We start from the raw sequence: 13,480 nt of genomic DNA, 5'->3' as shown, positions 1-13,480 counted from the left end.
AGAAAGGGGATCCCTCCTACATTGTTGGTGGGAATGCAAGTTGGCCACTTGCATTTCCAGCCACTCTGGAAAACAGTGTGGAGGTCCCTTAAAAAGTTAAGAATTGAGATACCCTATGACCCAGCCATTGCACTACTGGGTATTTACCCCAAAGATACAGACGTAGTGAAGAGAAGGGCCATATGCACCCCAATGTTCATAGCAGCATTGTCCACAATAGCTAAATCGTGGAAGGAACTGAGATGCCCTTCAACAGATGACTGGATTAAGAAGTTGTGGTCCATATATACAATGGAATATTACTCAGCTATCGAACGATTTCTCAACATTTGCTGCAACATGGACGGCCCTGGAGGAGATAATGCTAAGTGAAATAAGTCAAGCAGAGAAAGAAAATTATCATATGGTTTTTCTCATCTATGGAACATAAGAACTAGGAAGATCGGTAGGGGAAGAAAGGGATAAAGAAAGGGGGGATAATCAGAAGGGGGAATGAAGCATGAGAGACTATGGACTCTGAGAAACAAACTGAGGGCTTCAGAGGGGAGGAAGGTGGGGGAATGGGATAGGCTGGTGATTGGTATTAAGGAGGGCACGTATTGCATGGTGCTCTGGGTGTTATATGCAACTAATGAATCATTGAACTTTACATCAAAAACCAGGGATGTACTGTATGGTGACTAACATAATAAAAAAACATTAAAAAAAATAAAATAAAAAGACATACAAATGGCCAACAGACATATGAATACATGCTCTATATTGCTAATCATCACAATAATGGAAACCAAAACCACAGTAAGATATAACCTTACACTTACCAGAAGGCTTGAATCAAAAACACTAGAAATAACTAGTGCTGGTTTGGATGTGCACTGTTGGTGGGAATGTAAATTGGTGCAGCCACTACAGAAAACAGTATGGAAGCTTCTAAAAAAAAATTAAAAATATAAATACCCTATAGTCCTATAATTTTCCTACTGGGTATTTACTCAAAGAAAAATGAAAATACTTATTCAAAAAGATATATGCACCCCTATATTTATTGCAACATTATACACAATAGCCAAGATATGGAAGCAAACCAAGTGTCCATCAATAGATGAATGAATAATGTCTCTTTCTCTCTCTCTGTCTCACACACACACACACACACACACACACACACACACACTGAAGTACTACTGAGTCATAAAAATGAATGAGATCTTGCCATTTGCTAGAGCATGGATGGACCTTGAGGGTATCATGCTATGTGAAGTCAGAGAAAGCCAAACATCTTATGATTTTCCTTATAGATGGAATCTAAACACACACACACACACACACACACACACACACACACACACACACACACACACATCAGAAGGAGATACATAAATAATATAGTGATGGTTGCCAGAGAGGAGAGGGGATGGGGGTACCGGTAAAATGGATGAAGATGAGATGGAGATACAGGCTTCCAGTTACGGAATAAATAAAGCATGGGGATGAAAGGCACAGTATAGGGAATAGAGACAGTGGTACCGTAACACCATCGTACGGTGATAGATGGTAGCTACACTTGTGGTGAGCATAACAGTATATAGAATTGTCAAATCATCATGTTGTACAATTGAAACTAATGTAGTACGATGTGTCAACTATATTTCAATAAAGAATTTTTTAAAAGGTAGGCATTGTATAGCAAACTCAATATTTTTATTTTTTTCTATGAACAGAAGAACTAATGAGGGTGTTGGTGTAAAGGGAGGCAGATGGTTGCCCTTTAATGACCAGACATGACTTGGAATGAACAGAAAGTGTCAAGAACTGGAACTGAAAGGCCAGTCAGATGACGCCTTGGCTGAGGTACCGAGCATCAGCACTAAGGCAGAAACTAAGTTTGGGAAGAGTGGGGTGATTACGTGTTTTTTGAGCCCAGTGCTCAGTATTTTACATCAACTGTACCCTGAAAAGTCACTTTTCTTAGCCTAAATCCCTTTCCTTAAAGATCAGAAGTTACAGTTGGTCTCAAAAGACAGCTTTGTTCCTCGCTATACAATTAAACTTGGATTTCTTTTCTGAGCTGTGGCCATCTGCACACCTTATGTTATTGGGACGGAAGACTGGTACATGCTATTTCTTCCCAAGAATGACATCAGAAACATGGATTCACCCTCTGCAGGACAGTGCTTCTGCCCCTGCCCATGAGATAGAAGTCAAGAACTGAAGAGGAAAGAGACATGAGGCATAATCAACTTTATCCTCCATGAAGAAGTTATTTCACAAATAATGAGGCAGAACCTCTCCAATTTTAATAATAATGGAGTGCATATCATTGAGATTACTGAATCAAATTAATGAGTTAGCTACTGATAAGAATGAAACAACAAGATAATAAATGCAAGGGTATTTTTTTGCCCCCAGATGCCATTTAAACACATGATTTGAGAAGAAGAATCAAGTTTCGATTCCTAACCAGCTATCTCCTTTCCTTTAAATAGAGAATATAGTACATAGGGCTCCTTAGAGGTGTACAGCTGAAATTATTCCTCCTTGAAGCAGAAAATGCAAGAGCAATAATAATGCATATGGTTAAATGGAGGGAACTCATATGACAGTCCACAAAAAAAAAAAAAAAAAAAAAAGGCTGAAGTTGACTTCCTCTTTGCCAAGGAAGAGGCTCTGCAGATATAGGCAGTAGGGCAGCAGCACAAGCTCAGCCTCCCGTGTTCTATTTCCAATGCATGCCCTCTTCTGTTTCTCTCGTCATTAATTACTGTGCTCCTCCCTTTGCCCTCGCAAAGAGGCACGAAACTACTCATGAGGCTGTGGGAAAAAATGATAACCAGTAGCGTTCTAGACATTTCATTTCTCAAATCAGCATAAAGTGATTATACAAAATCCCTAGGAAATTGAAGTGGCCTTCTTTTCACTTTTAAAACTGTACTTTGACTAATAGAAAGTCTGTTTTATTTAACATCATCTAACAAGACCCCCGCATATCTATCTCTCTTCCTTGACCACAGTTATATATAATCTGGAGCATTATAAAACGTCCTTTTGATCTAAACTAGCAACTTGACTAGATTCATTATTCACTTTAAACTAATGAGATTATTTGTTCAAGTGATGTTATTAATGGATTGCATAATATCCATCAGATAAAATACTAATACAATGTTGAAAGCAAGCAAATTAAGTCATCACAGGCCTAGAAAAAAGCAATGACTGAGGCTGCCAGGATAGTCTGATTCGTGGTAAGTTCAGACTTAAATAATGGCTCAGGCTGTTTTTTCCTACTATTATTTTTTGTGTGTGAAATAAATCTGTGAAGCCAACAAAGACTAACCAAATGTATAAATTTGAACTTCTAATGAATACAATGACATTTAAAAGTCTCAAAGGTCACCCTCATAACACTAAAGTAATTCTGCTGAAGTCAAAAACAATTTAAAAATATTTAGAGAAAGGGCCCAGCAATGTCATTAGTATATATTGGCCAGAGGCAAAGGATAAGGGGGATGAAGCAGAAATATTCTATATTTTATTATAGCCTAAAATCAATTGTAGCCTTCTCTTATTATAAGCATTCAATAATCATTAACACTACTGTCACCCATGAGGTGATATTCTGACATTGCCATATATCTTACATAGTCTTATTAACCAATATCATGTTTAATCATTAAAACATTTCTGCTCATGTGTATTTGTGTTTGGGGAGGATTACAGTAAAGTGATAGCTTACATCTGTATAGCAACATAATTTACAACTGCATTACCCCTTTGGATTTCAGTACTTTCCTGTGAAGTTGATAAGAAAAGTATTATTTCCCTGTTTTGCAAAATAAACAAAGACAGTAAGAGGCTGGTCCAAAATCACCTGGCATTCAGCTTCAAAATCCAGGGATTTTTTTTTCATTGAGCTTTGCTCTCCCTTGATTTGCCCTTTGTGTAGTAGGAAGGGCAGAAATGTCACCTCCCTTTAAGAAGGAGATTAAAATTGCAGTGGCAGAAACAGAAATGACCCCTGGTAAAGAAAAGGCTCCTGATAAAATCCTGACTGGTCTCTTGATTTATTAAAAGCAGCGCTTAGAGCAAAAGGGAATAAAAATTATACAATTTTTAATTTGCCTGTCAAAATTATGGAATCAGATTATTGAACCTGATTCTTTATATGCAAAGGTAAAACATGAGTTGAAATTAATGCTAGATCATGACCTATCATTCAGACTATTACATGTATAGATGCACACACACACACATGTCTCGACACACTGTTTTCCCAAAGGGATACGAACAAATCCTTCCCCCTATCTTCAAAACGGTATTTAAATACATTGCAAAACAGCACAGAACAGAAATGAGTCACTAAACCCCCAGGGGTTAGATTTTGTGACTGACTTCGGATAATTAAAACAATAATAATCACAAAAATGAATCTGTCCTCCTCGACGATCTGCTAATTAGGTCCAGATCGTTTTGACTTACACATGTAAATTTTATAATACCACCACCTTGCTTTGACGTAGCATTTCAATTTTTCAGCAGGCTTTCACAGGCTAACATACACTGTTACACTTCTGGGTTTAATGAGAAAATCATCTTCCTGTCCCTGGGCCTCACCTGGTGAAGTCTGTCATTTCCATCATGATCATACACATCTGCTTGGCCAGCACAATGATATCATTGCCGCTGTCATCCCATTTGGCCACTTCGGCATCCAGCTTGCTTTTCTCTTGGTGGAATATCTCCACCTGCTCAGCTATTTTTGCCTTCTCCTCCTGCGGTAGCTGCGCCATGATGGCCTGTGTGGGTTACAGAAACAGTGTGACTAACGGTGACAAAGTAAATACAGTCAGTAGGTTGACTCTGCCTCAAGCTAATAGCAAAGCCAGACCCTGGCAAGGTTTACAGGCTGCCCACCATTCCAGAAAGTACGTTTTCTCCATTCCTAGGAAGGCAAAAGCGCAGCCTGGTAAAGTCCCCTAAATCCCTGTCCCTATTCCTATACACAGAAAATAGAGAGATCCAAAAGGTACGTGCACACTGACAGTAACAGAACTTCTGTGTCGCTTTGATGACATATGTTTGTTCAAAAGAATCTATTCTTGACAATTTTTATATTTGGTCTCAGGAAACTTTTACCAGATGAAAGAATGCACCTCTTTCAACACTGAAATCTGTTCAGAGAAGGAAAAAAAATAAAAAATAAAAAAGGCTTTCTGTCTCTGGGAAGAAGAGGAATTTTAAATAATATCTGAGCATCCAAGTGGGGTGGGGTGGGGAGACTTTCCATGAGTACTAATGAAGGAATCCATGGTTAGACACCAAACAATCCCGTGACCCAGGGCATTTCAGGGATGGCATACCTATTCTCAGCCCTCTTCCACCTCCTCTGTGGAAATCCTGAGATAACCATAGCTCCCCGCAGAGCCTAGAAGTACGTAGAAGAAGTTGTGTTGGGATAAAATGTAGGCTTAGGAAGCAAATGTTGACTTTCAACAGTTGCCAGGTAAGGGAATGTAGAAAAGCAAGAACTACAGCTGATTCTTGTCATTCATGGACTCTTTATTTACAAATTCTCCTACTCTCTAAAATTTATTGGCAACCCTAACATCGATACTGGTGGTGCTTTTGGTCATTCACAGACAGGCACAGAGTTGCAGAAAAACAGAGTCACCGGACAAGCCTGTTCCCAGATGTGGTTGAACAATGAATTCCCTGCCTTCTTGTTTCAGCACTAAACAAGTGTCCTTTCTGTGGTCTGTTTGGTGCCACATTTTCCACATCTTTGTGCTCTTTATTGGTAATTTTGCTGTTTAACCTAGCCCCCAACCAAAGTGCTCAAGCGCTGCCTAGTGTCCCTAAGCAGAGAGGCTGTGATGGGCCTTATGGAAAAACATACATGCATAAGCTTCATGCAGGCAGGAGCTATAGTGCTCTTGGCCATGAGTTCAACAATAATGAATCAAAACTATAAAATAAAGTATCTGTAAAGAAATATTCATTAAGCAAGATTATTTATTGATTGGTTGAAACAAAATGTTGAGACTAGCAGCTCTCAGGAACCTAACCCTCTATTTCCTCTGGAAGCAATGACTCCACAGTTGCTAATTAAGTGTTCATGGTGACTTTACAGAATGTAAGTACCACAAATAAAGACAATCAATTGTATTTGTTAAACACCAGGTATGTAGCAAGCCCTGAATGCCATGTTTGGCGTCACATCATTGCATCGTCTTAGAACCATGTGCAACCTGATTCAGAGAGAGGAGCATGTGGATAAATATGACAGCACTAGTAGCCCTCTGGTTCTGGGATATGTGTACTCACCAAAGAGAGCATGATTTGGGGAACTTACAGCTTTTGCAAAGGACAAGTAAAGTGACTCATACAAGAAAACTCTGCTTTCTTAATTAGAAAGCTCCTCCCAATGTAAATGAATTGTTGGAAGGAAAGGTAGTTGATTTCCTTTTTTTTTGTTTTGTTTTTTTTTTTAAATTCAAGTTAGTTAACATATAGTTTTGGGGTAGAATTTAGTGATTCATCAGTTGCATATTACACCCAGTGCTCATTACATCAAGTGCCCTCCTTAATGCCCATCACCCAATTACTCCATCCCCCTACCCAAGATAGTTGATTTCTAATAAAAATATCAATGGACATAAGCTCGAAAAAACTGGGCTCAATGGGCTCTGTCACTGACTTAGGGTAAGACCTACTTGCTACTGGATCATATTCTTAACTTCTTCAGATGTAAAAATAGTAAGCAATTACCTCTAAGTGTTTTGGTGGACATCAAATGAAATAATGAATGTGTTTTGTCAAAAAAAATGAAAGCATATATGGGATTACTGCTAATATATTATCATTATGTCTGTATTAGTTTTCCTTTCCAGCTACCTCTCTAGCTTATTACCTAGTTGCCCAGGTCTGTGTAGGCCCAGAGTCTATGTGCCAATGCATAAACAGAAGATTGACAGAGTACAGAAATATATACCAGGTAGTGTGCTAAGAGGCTTATGTATATAAAAAACTTAATTAATCACTCTACAAGAGGAATACTATTATAACCCCTATCTTATTAAGGATGATACTAAGGCCCAGAGAAATTACATTCTCAATATTACACAACTAATAAGTTGTAGGAATAAGATTCAAACCCAGGTCAGCTAACACCGTAATTAACTATCGAGCACAACTAGATCACCATCACAACCGCACAGGTTAGACACTGCACAATGATCCCATCCCAGTGGGGCAAGGGTTGCTGAAATCACAAGCATTGTTCACCAGGCTGAGCAACCCAGAGATGAGGCTTTATCTGCCAGAGTAAGGGGTGTCTTTGATTTGTATGAAGGTGTCCCTGAGCTATTAACTGCACGGATACATCTTACTACTACACAGCCATGTTTACTAACTTCCATGCATGTATGTGTGTGACTTTGTATAACTAGCTCGTGAGTCTCTGTGTATGTGTATGTATATGTATGTGTGTGAATGTGTATATACAGAAATTACGATCCATATTTAAAAAGCCAGACTGGTACAAACACTATAGTTTAAGCATTTAAAACACAGTAGAGTGGAAAATATTTTAAAGTATTTTAAAAACTACATCAAAAAAGGTGGTTAATATGTAACCAAAGAGTTGGTTACAAACTCACCTGTACAATATTGTACTAATAACTAGACAGCTATTCCAATGCATTTGAGATAGGTTTGGATTTGCAGAAGTTAAATATGGACTTTTTTCCTGAAGCATCCTTGTCTGATAATCTTATGCTATCCTACATTAATCTGTCCTCCTCACGAAAAGCTGATGATCATGTTTTACTTAGACCTCACAAGTCCTCACCACCATCATTTAAGCCATTCACTAGGTACTTCTCTGTAGAAGAATCTGGGAAACTACCTTGCAGACCTCCAGACTCTACATTCAATACCCAGTCGGAAAGCAATAAGCTTTCATTGTCTCAAAAGAGTTAATTTGTGCATTGAAGGGTGTACACTTATCTTTCAACTAGATCACGTTGAGCTTCAACTGTATAATTTAGGATTTGAGTACTAATTGCCTTGCTCTACTCTCTAATTCCTACCAATGCCCTACTTCTGACTTCTGAGCTTCCTTAGGGTGGAGGCTTCAGCATCCTGCAAAGAATAGAAGCTCAATAAATATCTTTTGATTGACTGTGTAACCATTTTTCCACTCACTGCATCAACACAGTTCAAGAGAATTTACCAGAACTGACAAACATTTTCTAAGGGCACAATTCTGAAGAAAAAAATGGCCCTTTCAAAGCAGATTTGCAAAAGAAGATGTTATTTTGACTCTAGGGGTGCTCGACCCGCGTAATGCACTTAATGGTGTGTGACTTGGGTGCAAGTGTCATTACATTTGTTTCTGCTTATGTAGCTATCGATGAGCCAAAGTCTTTTCCTAAAAATTCTTAAAATGCTCCTGACTTTTAAAAATTCATAATTGACCTTATCTGAAACTGGAATTTTTAAAAAAAAGGTTATCTATAAACAGCAGATCACAAACTGAGAAATTTGCAAGTTAATCAAATTAAAATTCAACACATGAGTTTTAATTAGGTCTTATCAATGTAACTCAGCAGTTTGAAATGTTAACACATTAAAGTCGTTCTAGCTAGAAAAAAAAATAGAGGCTGGCTACATTCACATCAAGTTAAATACAAAATATGTAACATGCAATCGTTCCTTCCCTCAAACTAAGCGAACATGAGAAAAGTGATTTTCATGGCCAAGAGGAAAGGGAACAAATCAGCTTTTCTGTTTCTCTGATGATGATCACCTGGGGTGGTCTGAGAGTTTCTGCTGCTTCTATGCACAGTAGTCAAGCACAGCTCTACAGATTGTTGATCTGGCTGATCTGGGGCCCCAAATTGTTGCATCAGAGACTTGAATCCACAAAATTTCCTGCGCCCCACCCCAGGCTCCCAGCCTTTCCTCTGAACAGCCAACCATTCTTGTGTGTGTGTGATTGAAGTTATAAACTCTGCTCATTAAATGAAAGTATAAATCACTGAAACAAGCCAATAATTTCTTAGTCTGGAATCTTTTCTTCAATCTAAATCTCAGGAGCTTTTGATATGATTATTTTTCCAATCTCAAAGAGAAAAATGACATTTGAAGTCTACAGGCTTCCAAACTGACAAGTGTTAGTTCCTTAAACTAGAGCAAGAGTCTAACATTTAGGCTTCAAGTACATGAATGTTTATAAATAATGATTAAAAGGGCTCAAACTCACAGTGTCCATTTCTATTCACTTGGTTTTAAAGCAGAATAATAAATGTAAGTAGTTAAAGTGTGGGTATTTTGACTTTTACCAGTCTCAGAACATGAAGTAAATAGGAAACTTGAGGTAATTGTTCCATTAAGCCAAGTAAAAACTACCATGGTTTCCTAAATTGTCCATGCTCTTGCAGGTTAAATTATTTGACCGGCCTTGTAATGAAGAACTACCTTATGCTATAAGCCTCATCATCATCTTCTTTGTCAACTTGACAGTATGTTATACATCTTGTGATACGTTTCACCATGTAGCTCTCCTAACGACATCATGAGGTAGAATGTTGTGCATACACACACACACACACACACACACACACACAAACACACACACACGGGATAAGGCATGGGGAGGTTAAGAAGGTTGCCCAAAATCATACTGCCTGGCCAAGCCCATATTTAAAATCAGGTCTGTGTGACTCCAAATAACATATTCTATCACCAAGGTTAAGTGTCCAAGAGCTGTCGCTGACCAATTTTAACGACATCAACCTGTGAAGGAACAGTTTATAAAATGTCATGTCTAGGATCATAAGGTCTGATTACTTCTATGTTTTATCAGATCAGGGTATGACCACTCTCTGCCTCTCCCTCTCCCATAAAGCGCTGTAGAGAAGCAGCAGATAGGGACACAGAAAGGAAATAAGCACTCTAATTTCAGAGTTTGGGAGAAATGCTGGAGTGGATACTAAAAGCTTTTGTCCTACTTTAACCTCCTTTTAGATTAATTTACCCTTTTCAGAGAGGAAGAATTTATCTGAATGAGAACACAAAGTGAGTCCATTAACATAAGGGAAGGACTGGCTGCTGCAAAGAGCGACCACCTCTGTCAAAGACAACTTTCGCCTCCTTCACAATTTTGACCAAGTTAACATACTTCTCTGGTCAAAAGTTCGACCATCTGTCATCTCAGCAATTCAATGCACCCTCTTATTTCCAACTTACAGCCATAATTCTAGGTCTCTGATTTGTCATCATATAATTACAGGCTAAAATAGGCTGACTCAATAACTAATGCTGTCTGCTGCAAGTTAATCACACTGACCACATGATGGATCTCAAAGACAAATCAGCAAGTGCTGGATTATAGGGGTACTGTGTTCTTACTATCCTGGACCATGTGCATAATTCATGCTGAAAAATCTTTCCAAAAAGACTATAGTCTTTTCACCTATCGGGTGAAAAAATAATAGATGATATAGCCAGGTTCTACCTGATTTTTGTTCCCACCCATATTAATTGACTTCATATCTATCGTAAGATGCATGGAATGGAAGTACAATGGGACTGCATTCTTCCTGGTAAGAGGTGGGACTGATCATGCCATTCTGACAAGATGGTGATTATAAAGTACGATAAGGATTGTACAATACGTCTTGGTCTTTGAGAAAACAAGTCAACGGATACTGGGCTGTATCAATACCGAGTTGCAGTCAGTCAATCAAATTGACTTTGAAATGATTAATGTTTGGGTGAAGTACTCAAATTTGCCCGTTATCATTGACATAAAAATGCTGGTTTTACTTAATTTTGAAGATGAACTGACTTGATGGATGAATTGATTTAGTGTTATGCCAATACAGGCTCAAAAGCCTCTCAACTTAATGAACTTCTTAGTTTTCAATGGCGGGGGGGGGTGGTAGAGTCTACGAAAGATTTTCCAAGTGGGGGGCTTCATATTCTTTTGTGTACTTTTCTACTGTGACCAATCTGTGATCCAAAATAATTAATCTTCCAAGGGATGACAATTTTCAGTCACCCTTTATTGAGCATTTAATGTATGTCAGGTATTGTGTTCATTATTTTACAAATATTAAGTAATTAAACCTCAAAAGAATCCTATCAAGTAAGTCTATTATTCACATTTTACAGATAATAGGACTGAAGCCCAGAGAAATTAAGCAACATGTAATGGAGCATGGTCCTCACTCCACTCCTGACAATTCAAAACCAAGTCTGTCTGAAATCAAAGCCGGTGCATCTTTAATATTCTGGCTTTTACCCTCACATTTTCCCTATCAACGTCCACCTGTATCTTGTGAATCATTTCATTGTTGCATGAGACTATCAGGACATAAAGCATGAAAGATAAATTAGGTTTTAGCACAAAGATTTTCTTGACTCAACATAAGGCTTAGTCTTTGAGTTCTCTTTATTTTAACCTCTGACTGGCTCTTCCTACTCTTCTTTCACAATTCCTAAACCAGTAGGAGTTTTCTGGGGTTTCCTAGCCACTATTCTAAATTACCATCTCTTTCTCAAATTCATGCTTCCTCTACATTATTTTCTCTTAAGTAAAACTTAATAGAGAATTAGAAAGTAATTCTAATGAGAATATAATAAGACCACAATCTATAATGGGATTGTTTTTACCCTATAAAAACTGAAACTTTAAAGGGAGGAGAATCTCACCTCCTTTTGTAATCCCCAGGGATTTAATCTCCCGACACCTACCTTGATTACCTGCATCTACCCTCAAGGAGATACAGTTAATAGAACTGGTCAGAATCCTCTTTGAAACACTTGTGTTGGCAGAGTGTGTCATGGAGTGTTCTGCTGCTTCCTGCTCCATGCCTTAAGCTGGCATATTTCTAGTATATCTCAATAATTTCTTTTTCTATCATATGGCAGACAGATCTAGGGCTACTGCCCTTGCCATAGTAGGCATTGTGGAGGGGGTGGGGGAGTTCTGCTTCTATTTTGAAGTCCTTGAACCAATTTCAAAGATGTGGTCTTATTCATCAGAGTATGGAATAGTAACTGCCCAGCTATTAACAAAGTAGTACTCTAAGTTTCCACTTGTCATTGCCTCTTGTGTTAACAAGCTTGGTGACTTCAAGCGGCACTATGGTGTCTGTGCCAAAGCAAGATCTGAGCATTCCTGTGCCCTCTAGCTGTTGAACCATCTAGTCATGATCCCAAACCAAACAAAATCCACTATACTCCTAAGCTGTTTGCATTATGTGGCTGCTAAGTTTCAAGTGATGGAGAGAGAATGGAGTTAACAGAAATCATTAGCAGTGGTGGTTATTTCCACTGTATAAAATATGAATTGCTAAGAACAACCACAAATGAAAGCACAGATTTCTGAGCTATAAATCTCTGGGATTCCAAGACCCTGGATCAGAAATCCCCTCAAACCAATCTGGTGTACATAGCCCCAGTGCATGAAACCCAAGTCCTAGATGTCCACTCACCCGCGCACTCTGCCCCGCAATGAGCTGGTCGTCCTCAGTCTGAACACTTGTCCGGCTACGCACATCATAATCTTCCTGCTCAAAGTCAGAATCATCTTCTAGTTCTTCTGGGGTCTAAAGGTATAAAGGAAAAGAGAAGAATCAGCATATTTTAAATTGATAATCTTCAACCCCACCCATACACTTTGTGGCTGCAAAAGCTAAGTAGGTCCCAGGAAAGAGAGCTTGTGGGCAGTTACATGAAGGATGGTATTGGCTGTAATGGAGTCAGAAAAACCAAGCTACTCCAATTTATCTTTTAAAAAAATACACTCTATTACTTCCTCCTGTAGGTATAAAAAGTCTGTTTAGCTCTTGACATGACACGCTAATTTTAAGAAAAATATATTTGTGTGTTTTTCCACCCAAAGAAATCTATTGTAAGATAGAAAATCACCATTAACAACAGAAGTTGTACCTATACTTGGTCCATAATACCCTTTTTGCTCTATTCCCAGTCTTTTCTGGTCTTAATAAGCAAAAAGAATTGATCATCTCCAAGTCAATGTTTAGTCCAGATGAAATATCTGATGTGGTCACCAAACCGTATAGTGTACAGGTTGCGACTACAGGCTCCAGAGTCAGGACTGCCTGAATATGAATCCCTGTGTGACCACTAGCAAAATCCTCTTAGCTCTGGTTTCCTCCCCTGTGAACTGGTGTTCATAAAAGTTCCTCTATGATTTTTGTGAAGAAGTAACGTACTTTGTGTCAAGTGTCTGGCAAATAATCGGCATTTAAGAAATGTTTGCCATCATCATTACTTAGGATTTTGAAATCAACTCATTCAAACACTTTTAAAGAGTGAAGCTACCAATCACTACACAACCACCAAGGATTAAATAGCTCTTCATACATAGTATCAATTTAGCTAAAACCAGCACAGTGAAATAAAGATCATTCTCTTTTTAGAGATAAGAAAACCAAGGTTCTGAGAAACA

At 38.4% G+C, this 13,480-nt stretch overlaps 1 protein-coding gene across 4 annotated transcripts in view; it reads right to left on the bottom strand.

The window, feature by feature from the left end:
• Positions 1-13,480, bottom strand: part of CTNNA2 (catenin alpha 2) — a 953,020-nt gene that overhangs the window by 70,508 nt on the left and 869,032 nt on the right. For all 4 annotated transcript variants that reach the window (XM_044379734.1, XM_044379740.1, XM_026481889.2 and 1 more), the window contains 2 exons: positions 12,501-12,614; positions 4,612-4,793 (listed from right to left, as the gene is read on the bottom strand). In XM_044379734.1, coding sequence (XP_044235669.1) covers positions 4,612-4,793; positions 12,501-12,614 — 296 coding nt within the window. The remainder of the gene's footprint in view (positions 1-4,611; positions 4,794-12,500; positions 12,615-13,480) is intronic.

Source organism: Ursus arctos, unplaced genomic scaffold, assembly GCF_023065955.2.
Source record: "Ursus arctos isolate Adak ecotype North America unplaced genomic scaffold, UrsArc2.0 scaffold_8, whole genome shotgun sequence".
Classification (NCBI taxonomy): domain Eukaryota; kingdom Metazoa; phylum Chordata; class Mammalia; order Carnivora; family Ursidae; genus Ursus; species Ursus arctos.
The sequence above is the reverse complement of the archived record's forward strand: the minus strand, read 5'-3'. Positions and strand labels throughout refer to the sequence as shown.